At 37.8% G+C, this 22,818-nt stretch overlaps 1 protein-coding gene across 1 annotated transcript in view; it reads left to right on the top strand.

Annotated features, from left to right (window-relative positions):
- Window positions 1–22,818, top strand: part of LOC141508601 (NACHT, LRR and PYD domains-containing protein 1a-like) — a 275,129-nt gene that overhangs the window by 183,145 nt on the left and 69,166 nt on the right. The window contains 1 exon segment of the mRNA XM_074217379.1: window positions 20,295–20,321. Within this exon segment, the coding sequence (XP_074073480.1) occupies window positions 20,295–20,321 (27 nt within the window).

The following is a 22,818-nucleotide window of genomic DNA, read 5'->3' as shown; positions in this document are numbered from 1 at the left end:
AAATCTGACCCACAAAACCCAGAAAGAAAAGCCAGGAGAAAGAGCATCTACCTCAGGATTTGGCTCCCCCAGCAGCACTAGAAGAATTCAGGCGGGTGAGTCTGGGCTCAGAGGGAGGATCAGCCCTGGATTAGCCAGATTAACAGCTGAATTGGAACTGGGAGTCTGAGGGCCCAAGAGCCAGATGTGCTGGATCAGCGGTGGGGATGGACAACAAGGGCGTGGGTCCGCAGGGGAGCAGAGGCACTGGTGTTGGTGCTGTCCCCCTGGAGCTTGGGGATGGGGCTGGGGGAAGAGTTCTGGTGCAGGAGAGCTGTGGACACCATCCTGGGCTCCTCTGGTCCCATTACAACTCAGACCTCCTCCCAAACAAACAAATGCAAACTACTTCTGCCTCAGGCCCAGGTGTGTGAGCAGAAGAACCAGCCCAGCTGAGGAATGACTTCAGGCCAGGGTAAAGCCCACCATTGACTGAAGGCAAAAGGATTCAATAGCTCCAACCCCTCCCTTCAAGCAAAGAGAGAAGGCCTTAGCCAAGGTCACAGACACTCCAGAGAAAGCAACCAACACCTCCTACTGGCCAGCCAGAGAAACTACACTCAGGGAGTAAAGCCTTTAATGATCCCAAGCCCCGGTGAACCAGTCCCCCCACAACTCAAGGTCTTAGCAAAATGAAGAAGGGTCAGCAAAAAGGTGGATGCATAGAAAAATTCCTGGAAAGGAAAAACCCTAACTCAGAGAGACCTGGAACATCTGAGGAGAATACAATCTGGTCTCCAGCACAGAAAAACTTCCTTGAAGAAATAAGGAAGGAGCTTAAAAATTTGGGAGAGACAATTAATACCTTGCAACAAGAAAACAAAACCTTAGAAAGTACAATTGGACGAATATAAAAGGAGAATAAATCTCTCAGATCATCAATTGGACAATTACAAAATGAGAATAAATCTCTCAAATCATCAATTGGACAATTACAAAATGAGAATAAATCTCTCACAGCATCAATTGGACAAATACAAAATGAGAATAATTCTCTCAGATCCTCAAATGGGCAAATGCAAAAAGAAATTGATTCTCTCAAAACCTCAATTGGTCAAATAGAAAGCTCTTTCAAAAGTAGAATTGACCAATTGGAAAAGCAGTTGCAAAAGGTTAATGAAGAAAACTCCTCCCCAAAAACAAGAATGGAGTCTACAGAAACTAATGACTCCATGAGACAGCAAGAGTCAGTTAAACAAAATCAAAAAATAGAAAAAATAGAAGCAAATGTAAAATATCTCATCAACAAAACCACTGACCTTGAGAATAGATCGAGGAGGGGCAACCTGAAAATTATAGGACTTCCTGAAAACATTGAAGAGAAAAAAAGTCTGGACTAAATATTACAGGATCTAGTGATGGAAAACTGCCCTGATATCATGGAACTGGAGGGCCAAGTAGTTATTGAAAGAGTACATCAATCCCCACCAGAAAAAGATCCTAAAATGAAAACACCAAGGAATGTTGTGGCAAAACTCCAGAACTATCAGATAAAAGAGAAAATCCTGCAAGCAGCCAGAAAGAAACAATTTAAATATCAAGGAGCCACATTAATAACCACTCAGGACCTGGCTGCATCAGCATTAAGGGATCGAAGGGCCTGGAACGAGATATTTCAAAGAGCAAGGGAGCTTGGAATGCAGCCAAGAATCTACTTTCCTGCGAAGTTGAGCCTTCACTTCCAGCAAAAAAGATGGACATTTAATGAATTGGAAGAATTCCAAAAATTTCTGATGAAAAGACCAGAGCTAAACAGAAAATTTGGACATCAAACAGGAGGTTCAAGAGACACATGAAAAGGTAAAAAAAAGGGGGGGGGGCGATAAAAGAAAAAAAATGCAATCCAGTAAGTTGAAACTGGCTATATCCCAGCATGGGGAGGGGGGGGGAAGATTCTCATAAATCTTGAGAATTGTAACTCTAACAGAGAGAATACACCTCGCCACAAATGATGGACATTCATGTCCTATTCATGAGACTGCTATCTAATGGGATGTAATTGGCTTTAACCCCACTTGGGAGAAAGACTCTAATAACTCTCAGGAATTTTGACTCTATTCAATAGAATATACTGAACTAGAAGGGACAGACACTCAGAATTTTCTATGACTTAGAATGATCTAACAAAACACTACCTCCTTAAAAAGGGGGACAGGAAAGAGACTGGAGGAGGGAGGGGATTGAATGGGGTAAATCTCATTACACTAAGAGGTACAAAAAACTATGGTAATACAGGGGAAGAAGGGAGCAGAGGAGAAACACCTGAATCTTCTTCTCATCAGACTTGGCTTAAAGTCAATCTACACATACTCAGTTAACTTATAAAAAATCTAACTTTTCAAGTATTAAAAGGGGAAAAGGGGAGGGGGGATGGAGAAAGGGAAGGAGAGTGGGGGGGGAAAAGGGGAAATAACAAAAGGAAGGGAAGGGAAAGGGGAAAGAAAGGGGAGGGGTAATATAGGAGGGCAAACACACTGAAGGGGGTGGTATTCAGAAACAAAATACTGGGGAATATGGATAAAGGGGGGAAGGGGAAAAATACAAACAGAGGGAAGATAGCACAGAGGGTAATAAAGAATTAGTAATCATGACCTTGAATGTAAATGGGATGAACTCTCCCTTAAAATGTAAGCAAATAGCAGAGTGGATTAAAAAACAGAATCCTACAATATGCTGTTTACAAGAAACTCATTTGAAGCAGAGAGATACATAAAGAGTAAAGGTAAAAGGTTGGAGCAAAATATATTTTGCTTCAACTGAAGTAAAAAAAGCAGGGGTAGCAATCCTTATCTCAGACAAAGCAGCAGCAAAAAGAGATAGCATTAAAAGAGATAAGGAAGGAAACTTTATCCTCCTAAAAGGTACCATAGACAATAAAGTCATTTCAATATTGAATATATATATGCACCCAGTGGGACAGCATCCAAATTCTTAGAGGAGAAGCTGAAAGAACTACAGGAAGATATAGACAGCAAAACTCTACTAGTGGGAGACCTCAACCTCCCACTCTCATATCTAGATAAATCCAATCATAAAATAAACAAGAAAGAAGTTAAGGAAGTAAATAGATTGTTAGAAAAATTAGATATGGTAGACTTATGGAGGAAACTGAATGGGGATAGAAATGAATACACCTTTTTCTCTGCAGTACATGGAACTTATACAAAAATTGACCATGTACTAGGACATAAAAACCTAACAGTCAACTGCAGAAAGGCAGAAATAGTGAATACATCTTTCTCAGATCACAATGCAATAAAAGTCAGATACAATACTGGGCCAAGGAAATACAGACCCAGAACAAATTGGAAACTGAATAACCTCATTTTAAAAAATGAGTGGACCAAAAAACAAATTATAGAAAGTATTAACCATTTTATCCTAGATAATGATAATAATGAAACAACATACCAAAACCTATGGGATTCATTCAAAGCAACTCTCAGGGGATATACTGTAGCTCTAAATGCTTACATGAATAAATTGGAGAAAGAGGAAATCAATGAACTAAACATGCAACTAAAAAAATTAGAGAAAGAACAAATCAAAAATCCCCAATTAAATAACAAATTAGAAATTCTCAAAATTAAAGGAGAAATTAATAAAATCAAAAGCAAAAAACTATTGAATTAATAAATAAAATCAAAAGTTGATATTATGAAAAAACCAAGAAAAATGAAAAACCTCTGGTCAATTTGATTAAAAAAAAGAAAGAAGAAAACCAAATTGCTAGTATCATAAATGAAAAAGGTGAACTCACCACCAATGAGGAGGAAATTAAAGTAATAATTCAAAATTATTTTACCCAACTCTATGCCAATAAATTTGATAATCTAAGTAAAATGGATGGATATTTACAAAAATATAAGTTGTGCAGGTTAAATGAAGATGAGATTAAATACCTAAACAACCCTATCTCAGAAAAAAGAAATTCAACAAGCCATTATTAAACTCCCTAAATAAAATCTCCAGGGCCTGATGGATTCACAAGTGAATTCTACCAAACATTTAAGGAACAATTGGTTCCAATCCTATATAAACTCTTTGGAAAAATAGGGAAACATGGAACTCTGCCTAACTCTTTCTATGAAACCAATATGGTACTGTTACCTAAACCAGGAAGAGTTAAAACAGAGAAAGAAAATTATAGATCTATTTCCCTGATGAATATAGATGCAAAAATCCTAAATAAAATCTTAGCAAAATGATTACAAGTCATCACGAGGATAATACATTATGATCAAGAAGGATTTATTCCAAGAATGCAGGGTTGGTTCAATATTAGGAAAACTGTTAATATACTCAAATATATCAACAACAAACCTATCAGAAACCATATGATCATATCAATAGATGCTGAAAACTTTTGACAAAATACAGCATTCATTCCTATTAAAAACACTAGAGAGTGTAGGAATAAATAGACAGTTCCTCAAAATAATTAGCAGTATCTATTTGAAACCATCAACAAGCATTATATTCAATGGGGAGAGGCTAGAGGTGCTCCCAATAAGATCAGGGGTGAAACAAGGGTGCCCATTATCACCACTACTATTTAATATTGTATTAAAAATGTCAGCATCAGCAATTAGAGAAGAAAAAGAAATTGAAGGAATTAGAATTGGGAAGGAAGAGACAAAACTCTCACTCTTTGCAGATGACATGATGGTCTACCTAGAGAATCCCAAGAAATCATCCAAAAAACTACTGGAAACAATTAGCAATTTTAGCAAAGTTGCAGGTTATAAAAGAAGCCCTCATAAATCCTCAACTTTTCTATATATGTCTAGCAAGAAACAGCAGGAAGAGCTAGAAAGAAAAATCCCATTCAAAGTAACCTCAGACAATATAAAATATTTGGGAGTCTATTTGCCAAGACAGACTCAGAATCTTTTTGAAAACAATTATAAAACACTTCTCACACAAATTAAATCAGATTTAAATAACTGGACAAATATCAACTGCTCATGGTTAGGTAGAGCTAATATAATAAAAATGACAATTCTACCAAAACTAAACTATCTGTTTAGTGCCCTACCAATCAAAATTCCAAAAAATTACTTTAACGAGTTAGAAAAACTTGTAAGTAAATTCATGTAGAGAAATAAAAAGTCAAGAATTGCCAGGAGCTTAATGAAAAACAGTGCAAAAGGAGGTGGCTTAGCCCTACCTGATCTAAAATTATATTATAAAGCATCAGTCATCAAAACTGTTTGGTATTGGCTAAGAAATAGAGTGGTGGACCAGTGGAACAGACTAGGTGCAAAAGAAGGAGATGAGTATAGTAATCTGCTATTTGAAAAATCCAAAGAGTCCAGCCAGTGGGATAAAAACTCCCTCTGATAAAAATTGCTGGGATAATTGGAAGTTAGTATGGAAGAAACTTAGATTAGACCAACACCTCACACCCTTTACCAAGATAAGATCCAAATGTTTGCAAGATATAGACATAAAAAATAACAATACTATAAGCCAATTAGAAAATCAAGGACTAGTCTACCTGTCAGATCTATGGAAAGGGGAGCAGTTTATGACTACGGAAGAGTTGGAGAACATCACTAAAAACCAATTAGATGATTTTGATTACATTAAATTAAAAAGCTTTTGCACAGATAAAACTGCTGTAACCAGGATCAAAAGAAATGTAGTAAATTGGGAAACAATCTTTACAACTAATGATTCTGACAAAGGACTCATTTCTAAAATATACAGAGAACTGAGTCATATTTTTAAAACAAAAAGCCATTCCCCAATTGACAAAAGGTTAAAAGCAATTTACAGATGAGGAGTTCAAAGCAATCCATAGCCATATGAAAAAATGCTCTAAATCATTAATTATTAGAGAAATGCAAATTAAAGCTTCTCTGAGGTACCACCTCACACCTCTCAGATTGGCCAATATGACCAGGAAGGATAATGATCATTGTTGGAAGGGTTGTGGGAAATCTGGGACACTACTACACTGTTGGTGGAGCTGTGAACTCATCCAACCCTTCTGGAAAGCTATTTGGAACTATGCCCAAAGGGCAACAAAAATGTGCATACCCTTTGACCCAGCAACACCACTACTGGGTCTATATCCTGAAGAGATGATGAAAAAAGGGTGAAAACATTACTTGTACAAAAATATTTATAGCGGCCCTGTTTGTGGTGGCAAAGAATTGGAAATCAAGTAAATGTCTTTCAATTGGGGAATGGCTTAGCAAACTGTGGTATATGTATGTCATGGAACACTATTGTTCTATTAGAAACCAGGAGGGACGGGATTTCAGGGAAGCCTGGAGGGATTTGCATGAACTGATGCTGAGTGATATGAGCAGAACCAGAAAAACACTGTACATCCTAACAGCAACATGGGAGTGATGTTCAACCTTGAAGGAGTTGCTCATTCCATCAGTGCAACAATCGGGAACAATATTGGGCTGTCTGCAAAGGAGAGTGCCATCTGTATCCAGATAAGGAGCTGTGGAATTTGAACAAAGTGCAAGGACTATTCCCTTTAATTCAGAAAAAAACCAGATATCTTATTATCTGATCTTCTTACCTCTGAGACTTCTCTTCTCTTCTTTAAGGATATGATTTTTCTCTCATCGCACCCAATTTGGATCATGGTACAATATGGAAACAAAGTAAAGACTGACAAAGTGCTTTCCGTGGGGGGGGGGGAGGGGAGGGAAGCAAGATTGGGGGGAAAATTGTAAAACTCAAATAATATCTTTAATAAAAATAAATTTTAAAAAATTGATCCCTTCTTGCTTTCCAGGTCTTGTCTCTCTCTCTCCTCCTTGGGAAGAGAGGTAAAAGTTTAAGGTGTGATAGATTCTTTGGCTCTTGGCCTTTACTCTTCTCATAACTCTTTATTTAGGAAACAATAGGTAAGACTGAACTCCTTGAAGAGTGAGTCATACTCCCAGACCCACTCTTATTCTCTGCCTTTACCAAAATTTCCATACATTTTTAGCTAACCTTGGTATATGTCTGAGGGAAAACAATCAGGTTAGAAGAAATCATCACCAATATTACAGCTTATTAATATGCAGCTATAACTAATATAGTGGTGCCCATGAAGTTGGGTAAGAAATAAAACTCAAAGATAAAGAGATCAGAGGTTGGATAAAAATGTAAGAAATTTAAATTAAGGTAGAAAGTCAAACATTTTTTGGAAAAATGGCTACAAACTATTGTGATTGTACTAATAACTTCAAATTGATAGAAACTGAGTAAAACAGCTCAAGTGAATCCATGAGGACTTGGAGAAAGCAGGGAAAAGGGGAAGATAAAGCATCATTTCAACTCTAGGCTAAAAATCAACCTAATAATCAGGATAAGGCTTGAATGCTTAAATCTCCCTAGAGCAGGGAATGGGAAGAAAAGGACAGAATTCAGAGAAAAGATCATGTACTAAAATCCATTCCAGGGAGGAGATAGAAAAGGCCTAGGGAAGATTGTGCTGTCCTATCCAGTATCAAGGATGTAAGAGAAAGGATAGAGGCCTGCTTGGTCAACTCTACATCCCATACTGGTACCCAAACATTCCACAGAGGTGAGCTCCCTTGTTAGTCTCTTGATTATGATAATACTCTTTGATTAATATCTGGAGGCTTCCAGATCATGTCCCCCAATTCCAAGTTCTTATTTCTTCCTTTGTCTTCTTTTCATTCTTTCTATATTTATAGGTGCTCTGTCTAAAAGTCTGGTAAGATTTCTTGAGGTTTACAGGATTTATTGGTCAGCTACTTGATTGGTCAGATGGTCTCAAATGAAGCCCTATTTTCATTGTTTGGGCCCTGATTGGTTTACAGTGAATGTAAATAGCATTTGTTTCCATTTTTGGCCAGAAAATCTGATGGCCTTACTGTCTCAGCTTCATTTTTTTAAAGTGCTCATTCTTGGTCTTAATCACTGGATGGACAATGCCTCTATCCAACTGTGACCTAGGAAAGACTGAGCTTCTAGAAGGCCAGTCTTCTACTGAATCCTGGTTCATCTCTAGTACTCCTGATGCATACCTGAACACTGGGTTTAGATATCTCTGGAGGATATAGTAACATTGCCAGCACCCCATCACTCAAATACAATTCAATTGCATGTCATGCCATCACATCCCTGATGTCATGGCCTCTTCAAAAACGATGGAAAAATTACAACAGCAATCCAATCATGCAAAATGCAGTTTTCTCATTGTTGTCTGCTTTTCTTTCCTAACAGAGGCTTTTGGATCTGTTTCTACTCCAATTCCTTCAGTTTCCTCAGGTCAGTAACTACTTTTAATGCACAAATCTAAACTCAGTTCAGTGTGTTTTTTCCCCTCAAATGTCATCCTTAACTTTAGATTGTCTCTTTACCAGTTGTGCTGCTGGAATCTGAACCACTTTCTCAACCACTGAGTGAATAAGAATCTTGTGGGTTATTTCATATAATATATAACCTAGGAAACAAGAAAGAAAAATAGTAACACTGCCTTTCTTTAATGATAAGGTGAAATGATTAGCCTTACACTGCACTGATGCTTGAAGTAATAGAGAAGAGTTAGAACTTATTGATGAGGAAAATGACATGATCAGCCTTGCCTTAAGTCATGTCCCTTTTTTAGTAGTCTGATAAATTGCGGGTGGTGGGGGGGGGGGGGGGGCACTGACTAATTAGGAGGCCGGTGGAATAGTATAGGAGAGAGTAGTGTGCTCTTTCACCAGTGACACTGACCTGGCTTTTGCCCTGAAAACAGAACTGCATCTCTTGGTTATTGGATTTTTCTCTTATTGTGCCCCATGCCCTCATCATCTTCTCCTGGTTTCCCTGGTTTCCTTTGTGCCCCCACTAACATGCATTCATTTGCACCAAGGTTTTCCTGATCCCTCTTAATGCTCTAGTGCCTTCCCTTTCTTCATTCTTTTCTATATATGTAGATTATGTGTAATTCATTTGTACATACTGGCTTGCTAATTTCCCCAACTAGACTGAGAGTTCTATGAGAGAAAGTACTTACTTTTGCCTTTTTTCATGTCTTCAAAGCCCAGCTAAGTGCCTGACAAATATTAATAAATATTTATTGATCAATTAATAGATTTTCTTATGCATATATGCATACTTAGCCATTGACATGCAATACTTAACACACATACATAAATATATTTGTGTGAAATACATACAAATTTATATTTGCACAAGTTCACTTATGGTCTCCGAGCAATTCCATTGCTCTAATTATTTTGTGGTTCATACTACTTGCAAATGACATCTCTTTACCATTATGATTGTATTTACTTTCATTAATCATCAAAAATGTACCTTAGTTTAAATCAAAGTCAATCAAAGTATTATAGAATTGATAAATCAAAAACATGGTCCTCAGGCTACATGCAGCCCACCATACTCCCAAGTACATCTTGAAACAGATTAAAAGGAATTGGGAACTCTTTTATTTTAGGTCTTTGCAAGGCAAATGGAGTTAAGTGGCTTGCCTAAGGCCACACAGCTAGGTAATTATTAAGTGTCTGAGACCAGATTTGAACCCAGGTACTCCTGACTCCAAGGCTGATGCTTTATCCACTATGCCACCTAGCCGCCCTGGAATTGGGCACTCTTTAAGAAAATCAATTAAAATATACTAAAATATGGATATTGTGTTTTAAAATTAAGTCATTGAGATAATTCTGTACAGATAAGTAGATCCCATTTCTCTTTCATTTAACACCAACAATATTGTGGTATTACAAATTCATTACTTTAATCTGAAGAGTAGAGATGTGAGGACACATTTGCTCAGAGCACATGTACTGAGTGGTAGTGAGCATTACCAATGATGAGATCTGTTGTCTTCTGGCAGTCTTACTGATAACTGCCAAATTGAATCCCTGTTGTGTGCCATGGGTCTAGGGCACCTTAGTGAGTGATTGAATTCAAATTTAGCCAGTCTTCAGCTACAGTTCTATCTTTCTGACTACCCAGCACTTTAGGCACCTAATAGAGCATCCAGGTGAGTCAGTGGATAAGGTGCCAGAGGAGAAGAGAGTGACTTGATGGAAGAGATCCTCTGCCTCCTAGTAGCCTTCTCCTATGCCACCCTGGATAGAGCCTAAGGCAGGACTGAACCCAGACATTTCCTTACTTAATTTCCTTTGCTCCCTGTCTAGTGCTCCTTTTCTCCTCTATTACTGCTTTACATTTTCATCTTTCATTGTTTCTCCCCCCCTCAAAAATCAAAATCAAAAAATAGTGTGGGAGATGGCCTGCACCTCCACTGTCTCAGTGAGAAGCTGAATAGAGAAAAGACACAGGCAGGTGGCCAATGCAAGATAGTAATCTACTTATTGTCCAGAGAGTCAGAATATTTAGAAGATAAAAACCATAAAAGGTACATAATCAAAAATGAAAGCCTGTGAGAATCTTACCCTCTGCACTATTTTCCCATGTCCTGGGTACAAGATTTGTTTTGTCTAGCTCTGTACAAGTCTCTGCACCTGCAGGCATATCTTCTTCCCAAGTTGGAAACTCCTTCTGTTCTCAGGATCCTTATCTAGCATTGAATAAATCTTCAGGGTTCATGGAGAACTGTAACGAAGTAATCTTAGAACATGTAACACAAGTATGGATCCCAGATATTACCAGGCCTGGACCATGGATTGTACACTCTGCTTCAGTCTTCTACAAAATAGAATAAAACTGAATATATATCCAGTGAAACCTTAAACACAGTAATATTAAGAACATGATACAATAAATAAAATCAACTCTTCATGTATAAGACATAAATATTATCAAAATGCTTAGATTCAGTTTATGGTACCCTCCCTTCCCTTTGAATTAGAGGTCATTATAAAGAAGTCAGATTCTGAAATTCTCTAATGATTTTAGCAAGTTCAGGGGAAGGAAAATAGTAAGAATGATTAAATAATAGTTTTAGGCTTCAAGATCAGCTACTTCTTAGTTCTAATTCAAAGGTATTTGCATAATGGAAACTGAAACCAATAGACCAAATACCTAACTCTCTAGAGGGAAGAGGTCAACAACAATGTTCTCAAAGTATGTAGAGTGCATCCCAATTCCTCACCTGAAAAAAGAGTTTTTCCATGCAAAAAATTTTAGATACACTAGACAGAGTCAGTCAATCCCTTATGGACCACATGTACTAATTTCTGTTTTTCCAAGCCCTGGCATCTTAGAGTCTTTCAATTTTTTTCCCTATCTGGATATAAATATAGATATATCTTACCTATGAGAAATAAGCATGAGATTATTAAATTCAAAGGAGTTTTTCCTGACCTTGGAGAGAGTATCCAGAGAGAAGGCAATGGATACAACCTAAGGGCAAAAAGTCATTTAAGAGGAGGCAGAAGTATACTCATCCATTAGAGAAGAGCAGAAGAAAAAAAAAACAAGAGAAAGCCACATTTCAGAGAAGAGAGGTTATCTAGAAGGGAAATGATGATTACAAGAGTCAAAAGCTTCAGGCAAGTAGAATTAGGATTGAGAAAAAAAGTTATTGCACTCTCAGGCATAACTTGCATGTAACCAAGACCAATAATCATACTATCCAAAGAAGAGGGGCATACACACACACATGCATGCCTACACAGATACATACATTTATATAAATACATACCAAGAGGGCCACTGTAGGAAAAGCTGTCCTATGTCTGGTTGCCCACTAAAGAGTTCTACTGATTGCTTTGTGTGCCACTGAGAAAGTGAATTCAAACTTCCCCTTCTTACTTAGAAATTCCATTGTATGTCACTCATGAGATATGTGCCCTAAGTCTGAAACCCTCCTCAGACTTAGGTTACTTTCAGAAGCACACCAGTAGTCCTGATTGGCAGAATTTCATCCCTGTGGTAAGGCTAACATTCTATCCTAGATCCTCAACCAAAGACAACTCACTTTGGTTTCTACTCTGGCTCCCCCATTGCACATATTATATATCAAGTCTATTTTCCTCCAGACAGTGAGGGTTCCCATAATTTTTTCTTTTCTTTGTTTGTGATCAGAATTTTTTCCCCCTCTTCACTGATTCCCAGGTTATGATTCACTATGTTGTTTTCTGTCATCCTGCCATCTAGGGACATTTCACATATGAAATGATTGAATTTTTGTATAATGCCATCCATTGTCCCCAGGATAATTGTTTCTGCTCTCCTATGTACCATAGAGTTGCATGTAATAGTCATTCATTCCTCTACATTAAACAGTTCCTTCCAATCAAATTCTTTTTTTTCACTTTAACATTTATTCTACTCATCCCCTAAACTACAAATCTCCATCTTCCTATTGAAGACATACTGAGTGACATAAAACACTAAGGTCACCTCCAGGACCTGGTCCACCTTCTAAACTTGCAAACCACTATAAAAACATTAATAATTATCGTCAATAGAGTTGTGCTAATAGTGGAAATGTTAGAATCCATCAGCTGGAATTTGGCACTTGAGCTCACATAGAGATTCAATTATATACACAAGTATGTACCAGAGTACATATGTACATGGCTGCATAGCAACCACACACTTCATTCATGTACATACTCTCATTGTTTCCTATTCTTGTGCTTTTACTCATATGAGTGAAGTAGGGGAAATTATTCCTATCATTTCATAGAACTAGTGAGTAGAGTATGGTGGAAAAAAAATTAGGTTTATAGTCATAGATACTCATTAATTCTGCCTTAATTCTTTTACTTATTCTCTCTGGGTCACAGTTTACTTAGATATAAAAGGAAGGTGTTAGATGACTTCTTAGCTATCTGAAAAGAAGTGCTGGAATAGTTTGATGATTTTGGCTCCAATTTTTTAAAAATACTTATTTTTCATACTGGAAAAACATGATTTCTTTATTTTTTAATTTTCATTTATTTAAGACAATGGTATTAAGTCACTTGCCCAAGGTCACACAGCTAGGCAATTATTAAATGTCTGAGGTCACATTTGAACTCAGGTCCTCATGACTCTTATTCACTGCACCACCTGGCTGCCCTGGAAAACATGATTTCCTTATGGTGACCCGCAATCCATGTATGGCTTAGACTATAACCTTGAGAGTAGTAATTATTTTTGGCTCTCTGTTTATATACCTAGCAATTAGTACAGAGCCTGGAAAATAGTAGCTGTTTAATAGATGGTTTATGATAGATTGATTCCAGTTTTATTACAGCTCAAAATGCTAAGGGTCTGGAATAGGGAGCGCCCCAGGAGAAAGGAAGGGTGCATTAGAATCACCACTAGAAATTGTCATAACAATAATTATAAGAGCATCAAGTACAGATTTAGAGGGACCTTGAAAAAGAGATGGGCTTCGGAAAGTACAGTTTAAAAATAAACTCACAACCAGAAGGTTAGACTGCACTAAATAAAATTGTAAAATCTGAAGCTATGATATTTACCCATCTCAATTCTACAAACAGAAATGAAATTTATTCAATATGTTAGGCACAAAGATTCAAAAATAAAAGACAAACAAACAAACCCCATTTTGTAGAGATAGTCTTTTCTTTCATCTCCGTAGATCATTTTTTGATACTGGCACTAACTATACTTGTGATTCCAACATTATCATCTGTTCCTGGTCCCCCAGGTCAAGAAGCTATTTCCTAGTTGCCAACAATAACTTGAATGCTTCTGGCACCTTCCTATTCATACCTAGTACAACAAGAAAAAGTATTTACATGTACAGAGATTGACACACAAACACAGCAAACCCTCAGCCTCCAACTGTCTCTCATCCAGTCTCACTTTACACATGTTTAAAGGCTTTCCTCTTTTCATACCTGTCTCTCCCATTCATAAATACAGATGATGTACATGTGTATAAATGTTTGGACACACATATGTAACAGCCACCACTTATTCCACTGAAATATTTTCCCAAGTCCTGACCAGATCAGTCTCTGTAGTCATGTTTATACACCTCCTGGACATAGGGAACAGTAAAGACTAGAGAAGCACAGCCTCTTCTGAACCTGGAAACCCCAACACACAAATGAAAGTACAGAGTGAAAAATTATATTATTTTGGTTTTGCCTGTCAACTTTTTTTGGTGCCATTTCTGTTGCTGAGACTCAGCACATTTCTTTCCAAGTCCTCAGGGAACCAAAGGAAATCACCTCCCTAATGCTGTCCAGAAGCTTGATTCCTATTCTCATCACTCAAATATCATATGATGCAGGAGATGAATTTCTCATTGTCTCTCTTTTTCTTTCAAACAGTGGCTTTTCAATCAGCTTCTGAACCAATCGTGGGAACATCTCAAGGTCTGTAATCACTGTCTAATCCAGGGGTAAGGAATGTCCAATCCATGGACTGTATAAGGCCTGCAAGCCTATTTCAACTGTCACAAGTAGGACTTGAAATTCAATAAATCTTGGAGTTTCTTTAGGGGTGAAAATTAAATGCTTAACCAAATATTGTGAGCAAATAATGTTATAAATATCCAAATAATCCCTGGCAGAAAAGAGGTTCCCCAACCACAGTCTAAGCCTGTGATGCCTATAAGGGTCAGTAATGTCTCTATCTTGAACTCATACAGAAAAGGAAACATGTCCCTGGAATCTTTGAGAGTTAAGAGCATTTAAGTGATCAATTAAGGCACTCAGAAGCCAGTGGTAGCTTGTACCCATGGAATCCATATGATGTTGGAAAACACTGATTTGTACACTAAGACTCAATGGAACAATAGGAGTTTGACATTAGAAGGATAATTATCACATTATTTTGGGGAGAGCTGATAATACAAAATCTAGTCCTTGACAGTTGTAACCTACTGTGTTAGGAACTGGTGACCACAGGCCAGTCAGGGAACCATGGGATGTAGAGACTGAAGATTAATAACCTCCCCAATTGCCTGAAAAGTAAACTAATAATAAGGATAAAATAAAATAAATATTAATACTTGCTAACTGACCTATGTAATTGGTACGTAATTGGGGTATGTATGTAATTGGGGTATAATTCTAATCATTTTCATAAATGAAAATAATTGAAATAACTTTTTTTAGTCTCTAATATATGCCAGATGAGTCAGCAGACAACAATGCCTCACCTCAGATGGAAGCAATCCCTCACAAAGGAAGTTGAGCACCTACAATAGGTGCTATTTCTCTGTATGTCACCAGTATAATGTTTGTAGAACCTTTCTTTTTTTTTTTTTAAGTTTTTGCAAAGTAATGGGGTTAAGTGACTTGTCCCAAGGCCACACAAGTAATTATTAGGTGTCTGAGGCTGGATTTGAATTTAGGTACTCCTGACTCCAGGGCCAGTGCTCTATTCACTACACCACCCAGCCACCCCAGTAGAACCTTTTATTATAAATGCTCGTTTCCCATAGTCTAGATCAGGGCTGACAACCTTACTTTTAAAAGTTTTTATTGAAACAACAGACAATATATTTTCATTTGCCATTTTAGTGAGAGTTCTGCAGTAGCTCAGTTTAATTTACTAAAGCATTCAATAAAACCACGGGGGGGGGGGGGGGGCGCACCATAAAATTGTACTGTGAACAGCCTATTGGACAGCCCTAGTCTAGATGTTGCATTTCAGGGATGTTTATAAGAGATATACTATTGCAGACCTTGAGTTTAACTGCCTGAAAAAACCACTAAGTAAGGGAATCAGTCAACCTGCCTCCCTGAAAGGTCATGTGTTGTGTTTGTCTCTTTGTGTGTGTGTGTGTATGTGTGTGTGTGTGTGTTACTTCTGTTAGGCTCAAATACTGCAAATGCTGACTCTGGTACTGTTGCTGCCCCCCTAACCATGGATCGCACCACCAAACCTATGTGGCTCAGGATAGCAGAAATATTTTCCAAGCCAAACTCAAGAGGCAGTCGGAATATCTCAAAAACAAGAAAGGACAAAAGAGGTATGTTTCTACCTATCTACTACACTGTGTTAGAAGCAGAGTTAGGGGTAGAGTTAGATGTCCCCTCTGAAATGCTGGCTATTCACAGACGGGCAGAATTCAGGCTTCTGTATACTTGTATCCACCATCCTTGAATGTCACTGTAGAGGGGAAACTGATCATATTAAACTTAAGTTTTTTCTTCTCCCTTCTTGCTTTCCAGGTCTTGTTTCTCTCCTCCCTGGGAAGAGGGGTAAAAGTTTAAGGTGTGATAGATTCTTTGGCTCCTGGCATTTCTTCTTCCCATAGCCCCTTCTTTAGGAAACAATAGGTAAAGTTGAACTCCTAGGAGAATGAATCATATCCCAGACCCACTCTCATGGTCTGCCTTTATCAAAATTCCTATACATTTTTAGCTAACCCCTGGTCTCTATATGACTGAGGGAAAACAATCAGATTAGAAGAAATCAATCACCAATATTGCCACTTATTAATATACAGCTAAGCTATAACTAATATAGTGGTGTCCAGGAAGTTGGGAATGAAGTAAAACTCAAAACCTAAAGAGGCCAGGGGTTGGATAAAAATGTAAGAAATTTAATTTAAGGCAGAAAGTCAAACCTTTACTGGAATAAGTGCTCCAAACTATTATCATTGTACTAATAATTTTCAACTGATAGAAATTCAGTAAAACAGCTCAAGTGAATCCATGAGGACTTGTGGAATGCAGGGAAAAAGGGAAGATAAAGTATCATTTCATCTCTGGGCTAAAAATCAACCTAATTATCAGGATAAGGATTGAATGCTTAAATCTCCATAGAGCAGGGGGATGGAAAGGAGAGAGTAGAGGTCAAAGAAAAGATCATGTACTAAAATCTATCCCAGGGAGGAGATAGAAAAGGCCTAGGGAAGATTGTGCTGTCCTATCCAGTGTCAAGGATGTAGGAAGAAAGGATAGAGTCCTACTTGGTCAACTACACCCCATACTGGTAGCCAAACATTCCACAGAGGTGAGCTCCTTGTTGGTCTCTTGATTATGATGATACTCCTTGATTAATATCTGGAGGCTTCCTTTCTCAAAGCAGGCATACCCCAACACCAAGTTCTTATGTTCTCCTTTTTCTTCTTTTCATTCTTCCTATACTTACAGGTGCTCTGCCTAAAAGTCAGGTAAGATTTCTTGAGGTTTACAAGATTTATTGGTCAGCTACTTGATTGGTCACCAATGGTCTCAGGTGAAGCCCTCTATTCATTGTTTGGTCCTGATTGGTTTAGAGTGAATGTAAATAGCATTTGTTTCTATTTTTGGCCAGAAAATTTGACAGTCTTACCCTCTCAGCTTCATTTTTTTTAAGTGCTCATCCTTGGTCTTAATTAATCACTGGATGGGCAATGCCTCTGTCCAACTGTGAACTAGGAAAGACCTAGCTTCTACTGAATTCTGGTCCATCTCTAGTCTTCCTGATGCATACCTGACCACTGGGTTCAGATGTCTCTGGAGGAAAAAGTGACTTTGGCCATTACCCTATCATTCAAATCCAGTTCAATTGCATGTCATACCATCACAGCCCTGATATCATGACCTCCTCAAAAATGAAGGACAGGGAGCTGAGCCAAGATGGCGGCATGACAACAGCCTTTCCTAGGAACTCACTCCAAAATATTCCAAAAAATCTTAAAATCATGGCTCTAAATTTTTCAAGTGTCAGAACCCATAGAAATATCCAGTTAGGCAATTCTGCAGCCCAACATAACCTGGAAGTTTGTTGAAAAAATGATCCACACTGGAGGGGGCAGCAGCACAACCAGCATTATTGCCCCAGAATGCAGGAATTCCAGTCTTCCAGAAATAGCACACTGGGCACCTAGGTCCTGGGGACTGCCAGCTCCTAGCTGCAGAAGCAATTTCCTGACCTGGCAACCCAGGGAACACCAAGCACAATTTGGAAGATTGGCAGAAAAATCTCTGCCAGAGTCAATGGGAGCCAGCATGGTCCTCAGCACAGCCATGACCATCAGTGCAGTCCAGATCCCAGGAAATTGAAGCAGGCACACAGAGCCGCCCTGCAGCTGCTCCTAGAATGCTCAGCCCATGGATGTTATGGGGGTGGGGGAGACTGTTGAGGTCTCTCCTCTGGTCCTGGGACAGGACTCTTATGCTTTGTCCATATTCAGACTCTGGTCACAGTCTGGTCATCCACAGTCCAGAGCACAGGCAGGAGAGCAGTCAGAGCTTCTTATAAAACTTTGAAGGAATTGAAGTTCTTGCAGGAGGTGTCCAAATAACACTCAAAAGCTAGGGAAGCACCCCAACACCAGGTACAGGTTGGGGAAATAAATGAACAGGAAAAAAATTGAACCTAACCATAGACAATTACTTTGGTCCCATGGAGGATCAAAACATATACTTGGAAGATGAGAAAGATCCAGCTTCTGCATCTAAATCTTCCAAGAAAGACAGAAGTTTGTCTCAGGCTATTTCAGAGCTCAAAAAAGATTTTGAAAAACAAGTAAGGGAGGTAGAGGAAAAATTGGGAAGAGAAATGAGGAAAAACATGAAAACCAAGTCAACAGCTTAGTCAAGGAGATAAAAAAAACATTCTGAAGAAAATAACATACTAAAAACTAGTTTAGATCAAACAGAAAAAAAACAGTTTAAATCATTAATGAGGAGAAGAAAACCTTAAAAAGCAGAATTGGCCAGATAGAAAAGAGATAAGAAAGATCTCTGAAGAAAATAACCCCTTCAAGTGTAGAATGGAGCTAAAGGAAGCTGATGACTTTGTGAGGAATCAAGACATAATAAAACTATCAAAAAAAAATGAAAAAACTAGAAGAAAATGTGAAATATCTAATTGAAAAAACAACTGATCTGGAAAACATATCCAGAAGAGACAATTTAAAAATTATTGAGCTACCTGAAAGTCATGAACAGGAAAAGAGCTTTGACTTCATTTTTAAAGAATTTCTACAGGAAAATTGCCCTGATATCCTAGAAGCGGAGGGCAAAATAGAAATTGAGAGAATCCACCAATCTACTCCTGAAAGAGATCCAAAAAAAATAACCCCCAGGAATATTCTAATCAAGTACCAGAACTCCCAAGTCAAAGAGAAAAATACTACAAGCAGCCAGAACAAAATAATTCAAATATTGCGGCACTACAATCAGGATTACACAGGACTTAGCAGCATCCACATTAAGGGCTTTTAGGCCTTGGAACATAATATTTTGGAAGGCAACTGAGAATCAACTACCCAGCAAAACCAGGGAAAAGATGGACTTTCAATGAAACAGAGGAATTTCAAATGTTCCTGTTGAAACAGCCAGAGCTGAACAGGTTTGATCTTCAAGTACAAGATTCAGGTGAAGCATAGAGAGTGTGGAGGAGAAGGGCAAATTATGAGGTACTTGATGATGTCAAACTGCATGTATACCTGCATGGGAAGATGATACAGATAAAACTTATATGAATCTTCTCATTTATTAGAGTAGTTAGAAGGTGCTTTTATAGTCGAGACACAGGAGAGAGCTGAATTTGAAGTATAATATATTTTAAAAATGTAGTCAATGGAGGAAAAGAAATTCTACAGGGAAAAAAGGGAAAGAGAGGTAAATTAGACTAAGATATTTCATGTAAAAGAGTCAAGAAATAACTTTTTCAATGTAAGGGGGAAGGTTAGGGGGAACAAGGGAGCCTTCATTCTCATAGGAAATGACTCGGAAAGGAAACAACATATATACTTAATAATAGAAATCTAGAAGAAAAAGTAGAGAAAGGGGATGGGAGAAAGGGGACAAGGGGAAGGAAAGGGGTATGTAGGGGATAGAGAAGAGAGTAGATCTTCAAAGAAGATAGATATAATACATTATTTTTTTACTTTTTGCAAGGTGGTGGAATTGGGTAACCTGTCTGGGACCACAGGGCTGGGTGGTTGCTGGGTCTCTGGGGTGGTATGTAGGCTTGGGGCCTCTTGGCCACAGGGCTGGTGCTCTTTGCACTGTGCCACTATGCTGTCCCACAGAACACCTTTGAAGATGGATGGAGTGAAAGGAGAGAGAAAATAAAATAATTGGTAGTGGTAAGAAATGGATAGAAGGAATTACAATCAGCAACATCAACTATGGAAAAACATGGAAGTAACTTCTCTGATGAACTTATGATAAAGAACTCAATTCACCCCAGAGACAGAGCTGATGGTATTGGAATATGGACTGTAGCACATTTTTTCTCTTTCTTTAACTTTATTTCTTGTGAGGTTTTTTTTTTATTTTTGTGGGGGGAGGGGGAATTATGTTTACTCTCACAAAAAGACTATTTTAGTAATGTGTAAATAAATAAAAATGTAAATCTAACAAAAAGTGAAGGACAAACAACATCAATCCACTCAATAGGTAGTTCTCTTATGATTGTCTTCTTTTCTTTCCTTACAGAGAATCTTGTATCTTCAGATTGCACAGGTCAGTAACTACTTTAATGCGCAAATCTATACTCAGTTCATCTTTTTTTTCCCCTTCTGTCATGCCAAACTTTAGATTATCTCTTTAAGGGTTTGCTGCAAGAACCTGAATCTCTTTCTCAACCATTGATTGAATAAGAATCTTGTGGGTTATATCACATAACATACATCCTAGGAAGCAAGATGGAAAAATAGTGACACTGCCTTTCTTTAGTGATAAAGTGAAATGGTCAGCCCTATACTGCATTGATGCTTTAAGTAATAGAGAAGAGCTAGAACTTATTGATGAGGAAAATGGCATGATCAGCCCTGTCATGTCATTTTTGTAGTAGTCGGATAGATGAAGACGAGGGAGATATGAGATGCTGACTAATTAGAAGGCCAGTGGAACAGTACAGGAGAGAGTAGTGTGCTCCTCTATCATGACACTGACCTAGCTTTTGCCCTGAATACAAGACAACTATTGCTTCTTGGCATTTTCTCTGATTGTGCCCCATGCCCTCAAAATCTCCTCCTCCGGTGTTCCCTGACTTCCTTTACATCCCAACTAACATATGGTTGTTTGTACCAAGGTTTTCCTGACCCCCTCTTTATGCTCTAGTGCCTTCCCTTTCTTCATTCTTTTCTATATATGTAGCTTATATATAATTCACTTGTAAATACTGACTTGCTAATAAGTTCCCCAACTAGATTGAGAGTTCTGAGAGAAAGGACTGTCTTTTGATTTCTTGTGTCTTTGATGCCCAGCTAAGTGTCTGACATATATAATAAATATTGATCAATTAATAGATTTTCTTATGCATTTATGTATACTTGAGCATTGACATGTAATACATACATACATACTCACACAAACATATATATGTGAAATACATAAAAATTTATATTCACACACATATACAAGTTCATGTATGGTATCCCAGAAATTACATTGCTCTAGATACTTTGTGCTTCATATTTGCAAATGACAGCTCTTTACCATCAAGACTGTATTTACTTTTGCTAATCATCAAAATTATACCTTAGTTTAAGGAGTATTGTAGAATTGATACATCAAAAACATGGCCCTCAGGCTGCATGCAGCCCACAACAGCCCCAACTAAATTTGAAATAGATTAAAAGGAATTGGGAACTCTTTAAGTAAATCAATTAAATTATACTAAAATATAGATATTGTATTTTAAAATTAAGTCATCAAGATGATTTTATACAGATAAGTAGCCCCCTTTTCTGTTTTCATTTAACAGCAATATTATTGTGGTGTTACAAATTCATTACTTTGATCTAAAGTGTACAGATGTGAGGACACATTTGCTCAGAGCACATGTACTGAGTGGTAGTAAACATTATGTTCATATTACACTATGTTGTCTTCTGGAGGTATTACTGATAACTCTGCTAAATCGACTCCCATGAGTCTAGGGCACCCTAATGAGTGATCGAGTTTCACTTAGCCCATCTTCAGCTACACATCTATCTTTCTTACTACCCGACAGTTTGGGCACCTAATAGAGTATCCAGGTGAGTCAGTGGATAGGGTGCCAGAGGAGAAGAGAGGGACTAGATGGAAGAGATCCTCTGACTCCTCGTGGCCTTTCCCTGTACCACCCTTGATAGTGCCTAAGGCAAGACTGAACCCAGATCCTTCCTTAATGAATTTCCTTTGCTCCCTTTCTACTGCTTTTTCTCTCCTAATACTACTTTATATGTTTACCTTTCATTCTTTCCCCCCCTAAAAAATTAAAATTAAACAATAAGATAAAACTGAAAATACAACCAATGAAACAGCAAACACAAATATATTGACAAGAACATGAGAAAATATACAAAATCTACTCTTTATCTATCAGACAAAAATATTGTCAATATGCTTAGATTAAGTTTATATCACCCTTCATTGCCCTTGACTTAGAGGCCATTATAAAGAAATGAGATTCTAGAAATGGGACCTTTGGGGAGATAAGAAGAAGGAAAAAAGAGTAAGAATAGCTAAACAGTAGTTAGGTTTCAAGCTCAGTTAAGTCTTATTTCTAATTCAAAGTATTTGGATACTAGAAATTGTAACTAATACTCTTAACTCCTTGGAAGAAAGAGGTCACTATAAAACTTCTAGGAAAATGCAGAGTACATTCCCCCTTTCTTACCTAAAAGAAGTTTTTCCATGCAAAAATGAGATACACTGAAGACAGAGTCAGTCAATCCCTTATGGAACACATGCATTAATTTCTATCTCTCCAAGTCTTTTAATTTTCCCCTATCCGGATATATTTATATAAACATATGAGAAATCAGCCTGAGACTATTAAATGTAAAGGAGTTATTTGACATTGGAGAGAGTATCTTGAGAGATGGCAAGGGAGAGAATCTGAGGACACAAACCCATTTGAGAGTAGGTGTAGGATAATTATCCATGAGAGAGGAACAGTCTGAGAAGTTGAAGGAAAAACAAAGAAAAAGCCTTACTTCATAAGCAAGGAGAAGAGAGATTATCTAGAAGG

Source organism: Macrotis lagotis, chromosome 1, assembly GCF_037893015.1.
Source record: "Macrotis lagotis isolate mMagLag1 chromosome 1, bilby.v1.9.chrom.fasta, whole genome shotgun sequence".
NCBI classification, from domain to species: Eukaryota; Metazoa; Chordata; class Mammalia; order Peramelemorphia; family Peramelidae; genus Macrotis; species Macrotis lagotis.
Note: the sequence above shows the minus strand (reverse complement) of the source record. Positions and strands in the feature narration are given on the sequence as shown.